Genomic DNA, 11,440 nt, shown 5'->3' on the forward strand with positions numbered 1-11,440 from the left:
TTTTGCACCTTTAAGCTTTAAGCTAGCTTAACCAGCAAAAACCAGTTTGCTGAATTACCAGCTGGATCAGCGCCAAACCAGCGTTAACCAGCTGTTCGAGTATGTTCTTTTCAGCAGAGCATTGCATTCTTCTCTACCCCGATCTCATTGTCAGCTGCTGGATATTGCAGATAAAAGTGCTACTCTCACTTGGCCTCTGTTTTTCTGCTGCGTTATTATACTGTCATCTTTCGACTGCAGCACACTGAGGTCAGTAGAGAATAAAAGCAAGATATTTTTGAGTATTCAGAACAGGCATACAGTACTCAGAGAAGCCTTTCAACTTCTCATTCGGATGCCAAACTGACAGTAGCGGCGAGCTCTTTTGATGTTGGGTCTGAGCTGCTTCTGCGTTGCATTCCTTGTGTCTAAAACTGGTTTGTCGTTCCAGGTGGGCCTTCACCTTGATCATCATCTCTTCCTACACAGCCAACCTGGCGGCCTTTCTCACTGTACAGAGGATGGAGGTGCCCATCGAGTCGGTGGACGATCTGGCTGACCAGACGGCCATCGAATACGGCACCATGCACGGCGGGTCCACCATGACCTTCTTCCAGGTGAGATTTCAAGGACAGAATGGAAGAGAACTCCACCCACGAATCAATGGCCTGTCGGCAGGTTTATTGGCCATGACACTAGCGCTCTTCCCTACTTTGGGATTTATCTGTCTGCTGTCTTAATATCAATGCCCTTCGATATCTTTCCCTCTCCAGAGGGCCTCCCAGACTAATTTAAACATTTCAATGCACCAGAGGGGCCGTTTCTCGATCCGCCCCTCAGCAAGTACAGGCTGTTTCACAAATTCAGTTGTCACATCAACATGTCAAACTGTCAGCTTATCAACCACCAAGTCCTTGGTTAACACAGTCAGTCTTGCCTCCTCAAAGCTCTAGTGATTGGCTATCAGGACTCCAGACGAAGGTTAAGGAGCAAGCAGAAATGCCCATAATGATCCTAATATCTCCTGTTCTTTGGTTAGAACTCCCGGTACCAGACGTACCAGCGCATGTGGAACTTCATGTACTCCAAGCAGCCCAGTGTGTTCGTGAAGAGCACAGAGGAGGGCATCGCCCGAGTGCTCAACTCCAATTACGCCTACCTGCTGGAGAGCACCATGAACGAGTACTACCGCCAGCGCAACTGCAATCTCACCCAGATCGGAGGCCTGCTGGACACCAAGGGCTATGGCATTGGCATGCCTCTGGGTGAGAAATGAGTTTCTGTTAGAGAGACAACAGTGACTAGAGTTTATGTGGAGTTAGCAAGAACTGTATTGATTTGAAATGCAACTTCAAAGCAGACTATGCAACTTCAACTGTACAATATACAACTTTGGTCACAATTGACAGCGTTGACTGGCTGATCAATCGTGTACAATTTGACATACTCATTAACATGTGAAATTCAAATAGTACCACACATAACCAAGCAATCCCTTGCATTAATGTTTAGTTTTACCTGAAAGAATAGGAAAAAAATCAGTTGAGGCTTCACAAAAAAGGGAATTTATCATCTTTGACTGCTGTGCCATGTCTTCACTGCTTTGTCAGCATCTTGCATGAGTACCACATTTTTAAGATGCTGTGTTATATTAAAAGAAGTTGAACTTTTATATATATTTCACACATTTCCTCACCCTCATGTCATTCCAAACCTGTTTGACTTGACGGAACATAGAAGACATTTTGAAAATTGTTGGTAACTGAATAGTTTTGACCATTTGTCCATTTTGGCTATTGAATTCCATTGTATGGACCAGAAAACGAGACGAGAAATTACATTTCTTATTCTTTTGAATGGTAGTGTAATATATATATATATTTTTTTTTTTCATAGCTGTATATGGGCATTGGCTAATTGGTCGCAAGTGAGCATGTGGTAAAGTTGTAGCCAAAATTGCACAGTGCGCACCAGGCTTTAATTGGATAGCTGAAGTTAAATGATTCCATTGAATCCAATGTTAAACAAGGATTTATGTTCAACAGTTGTTTTAAATTAACATGATTAATGAAAGGGTTTAGGATAAGATAAATGAAATGATACATCCAGTTCTAGTGACTGACTTTTCTAAAAATGGATATTTATGACTGTTTGTTTCAGGCTCTGTCTACAGAGATGAGTTTGACCTGGCCATACTCAAACTACAAGAGGATAACCGGCTAGAGATCCTGAAGAGGAAATGGTGGGATGGTGGCAAGTGTCCGAAAGAGGAGGATCATCGAGCGAAAGGTAAACCACCTGTCACTCAACTGCAGGTCCAAACTGAATATGTTACAAAAAGTTCATCATGGCGTGTATTTCTGTCTAGGTCTGGGCATGGAGAACATTGGTGGGATCTTCGTGGTGCTTGTGTGTGGTCTGCTGGTGGCCATCTTCATGGCAGTGCTGGAGTTTGTTTGGATGCTGCGTCATACTCCAGGAACAGAGGTGAGAGAGGGCTATTTTACCTGCCTCTGCTTTCTGTCCTTCTCCCCGCCCTCGCGCCTACCTCCCTGAACCCCCTCACACCCCATCCCGCACCTCACAACCAGCACACCAAAGGGTATACCTCAAACTCATCTACACGGGCCTTCACTGTCACAAACGACTTGCGCTTAAGGTGCCAGGCGCTTTTAGATTTTACGCTTTTTAACGTTTGAATGGAATGAAGTTCCTTCTGTTTTGTCTTTTATTTTCCTCCCTGAAGCAGGTTGATGGCTGTGTGTGTCAGACTGCATTGTTTCAAATGAAACATTGTGATTTTTACTAAATAAACACTTTGGCATGTTTCAGTAGAACCCCAAGACGTGACTTTTTTTTTAGGAGGGTACAAATGCATGAGCAGTGTTTATGTCTTCATGACTTACTGTAGTATGGACCCTTTTCACATTTCTGGGGTTCATCATAGTTGGGTAAACAGCAAATATAATGTTTGTATTCCCATTTTCTCCAATAGCAAAAGAAAAAATACATGGTAGCGTTTCCATGGCTTTCCAAAGGGAAATATAGAGAGATTGATTACAGCAGTCAGAATAGACAATTATGTCAAATTTGACGTTGTTGTATTAGAAACGCCCTCACGACAGTGTTAATTTGTGTTTTTGTAATTTACTGCAAAGGTAATATAAGCATTATAAATATATATAAATTTTTTTAAAAATAAAAATATTAAAAACATTACTAGGTTTACAATTTTGATAACTGTGAACACAGTCTGTGAAAAGGATCCATTAATTGCCCATATTCATAGACTGAGCATTGTGGGTAAATATTCACAGAAAAATGATGTTTGTGTTTGTCTATAAGTATGTGGGTGGGTGTAGAGCGAGACTTAACTAAATGTTAATTAAAAACTGGTCGGGAATGTGTGTGTTTGTTTGTGCATTTGTATTTTATGTGTCAGCTTCAAGTGACTAGTTGAACCAGTGCAGTTAAGCCCATTTTTTGATAAGCTAAATACTTGCATTATCCTTAGGGTAGCTTTGTGTATTAGCATTAGGTAATGTGTGTTTGTGTTTGTGTTTGTTTTTGTGTGTGGGGGGTGAATTTATGCATGTAAGTTTATAAATAGGGCCCTGCACTGGCATGCCTCATGTTCCAAAGGGTAACACGTTCTACCTGTCCTGTATATCTCTTCATCCACAACACATCACATTGGTCCAACACCAAGATGACTCCTCCAGCCAAAGGCCTACTAATATTATAGCTCCCAGAATTATGTCATTGTTTGTATGCGGTGCATTTCCAACCTCATGACATGCTGATACAAAATTTATTGGATTTTTTTTTTCCCATCAAATATGCGTTGCTATTTTTCTGAAAACAGCACTGGTTGAGCTTCAGCAGCTGAGTTCTGGATTTTATCAGCTAAGATGAAATGAATGCTAATGGGATGTGGCATAAGTGGATGGAAGTAACATCAAATTTCTGTATAAATTCATCACAAGCAGCTATTTTATTAGTTCTAGCTTATATTCTTTAGTAAGGGCCAGTTTGCACAGTGTTTGTCTATATTTGACCACTGCCCCATGTCTGAACTGCTTTTTCAGCATCTTGCATAAGTACCACGTTTTTAAAATGCTGTGCCGAATTAAAAGAAGTTCAGCTTTTATATATAGTTTACACAAAAATGAAAGTTCGGTCATCATTTCCTCACCCTTCCAAACCTGTTTAACTTTTTTTTTGGTTTTGTGTAACAGAAGAAAATTGTTGGAAACTAAACACTTTTGACCATTTGTCCAATTTGCCCATTTATTTACAAGAAAACATTGAGACATTTCTCATAATATTTTATTTTATATTCTTATTTATATTTTTTGTTTTGTGAACATAAGCAGAAGCTCAACTGAATGTGAATAACACAAGAACAAAACAATGAGTAACCAATGAGGTTCATTCTAGTGTGTTACGCAGAACGTTTGAGCTTCCAGAAGAGGTTTGTTCTTGTGTGTTATTCACGTTTGGTTGAGCTTCTGCTTATGTTCGCTGTTTACACGCAATGCAAAAAACAAAATTAATTTGGACTAAACTTCTCGATTCATATGGATTAGATTTCCACTTCTAATCCATATTAAGTTTTTGAAGCATCAAAGTGGTAGTTGCAAAAGCAGTCCATGGAAGGAAATCTGACAGCATTCTGTCATCAGGAATATCGTAATTTGTCTTCCGAAGATGAACGAAAGATGAATCTGTTGACAGAATTTTCATTTTGGGGTGAACTAACCCTTTAAAGGATTAGTTCAAAAATGAAAATTCTGTCATTAATTACTCTTGTGTCATTCCACACCTGTAAGACTTTCGTTCTTTTTGATGAAATCTGAGAGCTTTCTGTCCCTCCATAAACAGCTACATGCAACACTTTGACAATTCAAAAAGTTCATAAAGAGATTGTATAACTAATCAATATGAATTGAGTGGTTTACTCCACATTTTCTGAAGAGACTCGATTGCTTTATATGATGAACAGATTGAATTTAGACTTTTATTCACATATAAATATTGATCAGTGAACATAAACAGAAGCTCAACCAAACCTGAATGACGTGTGAACAAACCTCTTGCGGAAGCTCAAACGTGCTGCGAAACACATGAGAATGAGCCTCGTGTCAAACAAACATGCTTGGGCTTCGTTTACCATAACTGGTGTGTGAGCTGATGAATAAAAGCCTAAATTAAATCTATTCATCATATAAACTAATCAAGTCTCTTCAAAATATTTGGACTAAACCGCTCAATTCAGGTTGATTAGTTTTACAGTCTCTTTATGAACTTTTTGAAGCATCAAAGTGTCAGTTGCGTAGCTGTCTATGGAGGGACAGAAAGCTCTCAGATTTTATCAAAAATATCTTAATTTGTGTTCCGAAAATGAACAAAAGTCTTATGAGTGTGGAACGACATGAGGGTGAGTAATTAATGACAGAATTTTCATTTTTGGGTGAACTGTCCTCTTAAAACTACTACTGCAAAACAACTATTAAAGGGGTGGTTACATGCGATTTCACTTTTTTAACTTTAGTTAAAAAACATAAAAAGTATCTGCAAAGTTACAGCACTGAATGTTTAATGCAAACGGAGATATTGTCTTTTAAAGTTATGGCAGTTTTTTGCCTACAAAAACGGCCGGTTTGGACTACAACGAGCTTCTTCCGGGTTGGTGACATCATAAACCCTTGCTATTAACATAAACACTACCCCCGGGAACACGCAACAAAGTGGGCGAGGCCATATGGCGCAGCAAAATGGAAGTGGAAGAGTTGTGTACACTGGACGCGAGCGGCACGATACGACACATCAAAAGATAACAGAACCCATTATAATCTGTGATATTTTCTACACTGGATGCAGCGCTGAAGACAGCTTCCATAATCTACACGAGTTCAATGCTGGATTTGCACAAAAGCTAAGTGAGGTGTAGAATAAAGCTAAAATATATGAAAAATACAGCGTTTTCCAAAAAACAAAGCATTAAGACATGTTAAACTGTGCCCCCAAAACACAATCAAGCCTAGAAAAAAAACACTGAACCACCCCTTTAAGATAAATGAAAAAAGGAAAAGATTATTTATTTAACAGTCCTTAATCAAGACATTGTTTTTGTAATAATGTGCAATAATATTTAATTCATGACAGAATTTCATTAAGATGACAAATAGCAATGAGGACATAGGAAAACAGGACTCCTCTGTTTGTAAAGTGATAAATTCTTTTAAAATATATGCCTTCATATATTCAGATTATTTCGTGTAAATAACCATCGAAACATAAAACATAATCCTCTTGGGAGCAATTTCAGCCCAATTTTTATACATTAAAGGCACCGTGTACAAAGAATGGCCCAAACACAACGGCTCCACTCACTTATCATGTATCTAACAAAATACATTTAAAAGTGAACTTGTTGATAATGTAATGAGCACATGTCGAGATCACCAAGCACTTCAGGATGTTTTCCCTGGTTTCTCTGCGGTGCATCATTCCAGATAAACAGCCACCGCCCACTGTATAGCCCAGTGTTATTTTGATCAATGCTCTGGCTGTGCTGCCTGCCACCCCAGTGTGCAGCGTGTCAGTGAGACCCCCTGGCCTCTCTCTCTCTCTCTTTCTCTCCCTCTGTCTCCGTGTTTGTGCCTCACAGCTGTCCGTGTGCGAGGAGATGCTACGAGAGCTGCAGGGCATCGTGCTGTGTCAGGACAGTCTGCAGTTACGGCGCAGGCGCGGAGCCAGCGTTCTGCGACCACAGCCTCTGCCCCTGGATGAGCGGCGGGCGCGGGCGGCGGCGGCGAGCCTCAGCAACGGCAAGCTGTGCACAGGCACCGGCCTGCCCGAACCCCTCTCCCACAGACTGGCGCAGGAGGCCGCCCTGGTGGCGCGAGGGTGCAGTCACATTCGCATCTGCCCGGAGTGCCGGCGCTTCCAGGGCATTCGAGTGCGCCCCGCCGGCCCCCCAGGAGCTTCGCCCACCCACAGCGAGGAGAGTATAGAGTGGGAGAAGGGCACCAACAACAGTGAACACGAATAACCTCTCTTACCTGTGTCGGATAGATGTTAAACGACGGCTTTGCTGGACCCAGGGATTATGGGAGCATTGGCTCCGGAGAAGGAGCTAACGGAGATGCTGTCCGTGCTGCTCGATTCGGCCCAGGAGCTGCGTCTGATTTCTGTACACTGTCCTTACGGCCCTCTGCTTTTGGGGGACACAGCAGAGGGGCTTTGTACTATGCAGTATATTGTCTTACTGTGCTGTTGATTTATTTTTAAATTATTCCTCTTTTGTTGTGAAACCACTATATTGCTATTATCTCCTTCTCACGACATCCGTTTAGTTTGTTTTTTCACACAGACGCGTACAGCGGACGACTGCAGACTCGATCCACTATCGCTCAACCTTTTTAGAGTGCCAAAATACTTTGTATTATTTTGTGCTGTCGCCTTCTCATGCCGGCCCCTGGTGGAGTAACTATTAAGAGAACTGAATACAAAAACAACTGCGATCTGTTTTTATTAATAGTCATATTCTATTAAAAAGGTTTTTGGGATGTTTCTGAATGTTTGATGTGCATGTAGGAGGGTTTTAGATGCTACTGAATGGAGAAAAACAAGAGTTTCAAGACACTTTTTACACTTTGCTTTTCATTCTTTTGAGTTAGATTCATATTGTTGCACTCTTTGGATATGAAAATTGCACATAGTTGTGGAAAAGTGGAATATTATGCTCCCATTTAAGAAATTTGCATTCGGAAACTAACTAGGATTAATACCGATATCTATTGACCCTTATTTTTGTCATTCTAGCAGGATTCTTGGAGGTATCAAGTGTGTTCGCTTTCAAAAAACATGTCAGGAAAGTGAGATCTTGAGTTGATTTTGTTCCTGACGAGGTCTTACGTTCATCTGTACCACTCAATACATGAAGAAATCATCAGGGTCACTACATCTAGACATATCTGTGTGATGAGACATTGGAGATTGTGGGCCTATGTACATCAGGTATTTCTTTATATTACATAACAGCTCATAGCGTTTGAAGTTATTGGGGGTTTTCTTTCAAATTATTATTTGATACCAGAAACGTCCATTTGTTCATGTGATGTCTTTGGTTCATCCTTCTTTTTTTTTTTCAAAGAGAGACATCTGGTGAACAACCTTTTAAAAATGGATTCAACCAATCAGTTTTATCAACGTACCACAACTGATGCAGAATTTGGATACCAAAATGAATTTATTTTATTAGGCATGATGTTATCCTCAACTTGCAGTGCCAAATTGTAATAAATTGCCTTCATGTTTTGGAGAGCCATTAGAGGTGACTTATTAACCATGTTGATTTTTCTGTGCATTTCTATTGAACTGAATCCATTTCTAAATGATATTTCAATACGGTGTTAGTGCCTGACAAAAATAAATGGCATTGTGTTCAGTTCTGAGAAAGGTTGGCTTTGTTCTTGAAGTTTTTGTCTCTTGGATCTGTTGGCTCGCTCTGTAAACATTTGTTTTTCTAGGTGCACAAATACAGTTCCACTCATTTCCTATTACAGGCTGGAATGGCATCTGATGAGCAAAGCTGTATGTGCAGGTGGGTTTTCAGTGGATACACTGACTCGCAGACAACTCTGAGGGGGCAACCTCAAGATGTGACATATTTACTATGTGGGGCATGAGCACATCTGCTAAAGACTCACAGAGACACTTGAGAGCTGGTTTAAAGAGTGTCAACAAACAAGCAAATACATTTGGAAGACAGTTACTGCTTAAAGGGACATTGACTGATTTGACAGGAAGGTTTAATCAAGCCGTTTAAGTTTACAAAAGCAAAGAATATAGCCCAAACTGCACATGCAGCAATAACTCAAATCCATCACAAAGAATTTAACATCATGCAAAAGTTATGAGCTTCCAATGCCATTGAAATGCTCTATTTATACTCAAACATGATTTGTTTATTCTATGAGCCAAAACCACACTTTCGTATTCTTCAAAATGCTTACGCTGTGTATCCTGCACCTTCCCTATTCTACTTGCGTAAAAAATGGAACTGGCGCTGCGTTCGTTACGTAAGTTGAGTAGGGAAGGCGTAGGACATACAGCGTAAGCTTTTTGAAGAATATGAAAGTGCGGTTTTAGCGGAAGCACTTGGAAGGAGATCATTTGTTTATATAAAGCATATACATTTACATTTATTTTTTAAATGACCGATCGTTTCGCTAGATAAGACCCTTATTCCTCGTCTGGTATCGTTTAAAGCCCTTTGAAGCTGCACTGAAACTAATTTTGACCTTCAACCATCTGGAGGCCATTGAAATCCACTATAAGGAGAATAATCTTGGAATGTTTTCATCAAAAACCTTAATTTCTTTTCAACTGAAGAAAGAAGGACATGGACATCTTGGATGACATGAGGGTGAGTAAATTATCAGGAAATTTTTATTTGAAAGTGAACTAATCCTAGCCACCTTTTCAGCAAAACATGAAATGGTTACAAATTGCCATGAGAGTGTGTTGGAGCTTCTGTGTTTGCCTCAATCCTGAGTATTTTCATACTGAAGGAATATCTCCAACATCTGCAGATGTCTATATGATAGAAATTCATTTAAATTCCAGGGTTCAAACATTAAGTTGTCCAGTGCTATGATGGTTTGATAATAATGAGTGTGAATTGTTCAGAGACTAAAATGTCATGGCTGAAGACAGGACTTATTAGTAAGACGTGCAAAGCTCACAGCCCAATCAGTCCAGATGGATTCCCGAGGGCCGGGCCTCTATCTCTCTCAGCATACTGCCCTTCTCCAAGCCATTTATTTCTTAATTCAGCTCTAACCTGTTTCCACAGGATAAAATTGCATCTCTAGCTTTAATTCCTTCTGGTGTCACAACTGGTTTTGGTCAGACAGCAAGAAATTTGACTTTCTGCTGTTATACACTTATTGACATCAGCAAATTTGGTTTCACGTGGTGTTGCGTTGTGTTGCCACATGGGGCGCTATAGCAAAATGAATATCCTTTTTCTTTTTTCTTTCAAGTTAAATACTGTCATGGCTAAGCAAATGTGAAGAGAATCTTACTGAGTACTAACAGGCCATTCACACAGAACACGTTTTTGCATTCATCCAGCTAAAAGTAGTTAAACAAACAAACAAAAACGCTTCTCTAGATGCAGGATATTCCACTGAGTGCGTCTAGCGTTTTAAATTCAAAAATGTTCTTCTGTGTAAATGGGCCCTTCGGGGCCACTATGGTGCTTTTCCATTGTTTGTCCTGTGTGCTAGGATGGATGTTTGACGCTGATGCTTTAACATCTTTTACAGCGTCTCGCACATAACAGGGCATTAAAAAATATATATGGCTTTCAAGGTAAAAAAAAAAAAGTTAAACTTTTATAAAAATTGATCTTTAGGCCTGTTTTGTTTTGGTTTTAATTCCACTACCCTGCATCTCACATTTTTAAAAGTGTTGAATGGCTGCTTTGTTAGCTGAAATCAATATATTTATAGCAAAATATTTTAAATATAGCTCATCCAATTTAATGTCAGAGGTATTTGAATGTAACCGTTTTAGCATAGCGTTAACTTGCCACATCTTATTTCACAGTTTCACAAAAGATTTGTTATTGTTGACAAAATCAGTATATAATAAAACAGCCCAATCTTCTAAATGTATTAAAATGCACTCTGCATAACTACAAATCTTTTTCAGGTCACTGGTCTGTCACCTACAGCTGAATTTTAGACTATTTAATATTCTAAAACATCAGAGGTAAGGAACAGCATAGGTCAAAATGCTCTTTGTTATCTTCGTTCCACAATGAAAGTGTTGTTAACATCCCTGTGAGTGCAGGAAGTTAATGTCATGTTCATTTTGCCGCATTTTGTTCTCTGGCAGTGCTTGAATAAGCAGGACAACCATCTCATCATTACAGATATAGTGAAATAAAAGTCTTTGTTTGCTTTTGACTCCTTTCCATTTATTCACCTAGTGATGGATTGATCTCAGATTGGGAGATATTGATCATCTGCCTACCAGATCAGATGCAATGCTGGCCCATTTTTCATTGTAGTGCCACATCTTTCCATGAATGTTAAATGACACAATAAGGTCAGCTATTTAATATGTAACTGCATTAACGTAAGATTTTTATATTGAGATGATGTTTGTAGAGTTTATTCCAGATAGACAGTTCTCCTGGGGAATCTCGTATTTGTAAATCAACAGCTGGTGTCTGTCAGGGGCATTAGAGCATTACTTTTGGAATCATAATAAGAAGAAAACAACAGGTAAACACATCCTATACATTCTATAGGGAGAAAATTAAATCATGAAAGGTTTGTTTAATTATTTTATTAAAATCATTTTAGATTTGAGTTCAATTTAAACATGTAAACAATTTTAAATTGCTATTAGAAGAGTGACAGAAAATTGGACCAACAGA

At 39.4% G+C, this 11,440-nt stretch overlaps 1 protein-coding gene across 1 annotated transcript in view; it reads left to right on the plus strand.

Moving 5' to 3' along the window:
- grik4 (glutamate receptor, ionotropic, kainate 4) overlaps window positions 1–8,347 on the plus strand; it is a 430,510-nt gene extending 422,163 nt beyond the window's left edge. The window contains exons 18-22 of the mRNA XM_067365349.1: window positions 431–596; window positions 1,019–1,244; window positions 2,140–2,268; window positions 2,348–2,466; window positions 6,653–8,347. Of these exons, the coding sequence (XP_067221450.1) occupies window positions 431–596; window positions 1,019–1,244; window positions 2,140–2,268; window positions 2,348–2,466; window positions 6,653–7,036 (1,024 nt within the window). The 3' untranslated portion in view covers window positions 7,037–8,347. The remainder of the gene's footprint in view (window positions 1–430; window positions 597–1,018; window positions 1,245–2,139; window positions 2,269–2,347; window positions 2,467–6,652) is intronic.
- The last annotated feature ends 3,093 nt before the right edge of the window (window positions 8,348–11,440 follow it).

This window comes from Chanodichthys erythropterus, chromosome 17 (assembly GCF_024489055.1).
Source record: "Chanodichthys erythropterus isolate Z2021 chromosome 17, ASM2448905v1, whole genome shotgun sequence".
In the NCBI taxonomy this organism is placed as follows: Eukaryota; Metazoa; Chordata; class Actinopteri; order Cypriniformes; family Xenocyprididae; genus Chanodichthys; species Chanodichthys erythropterus.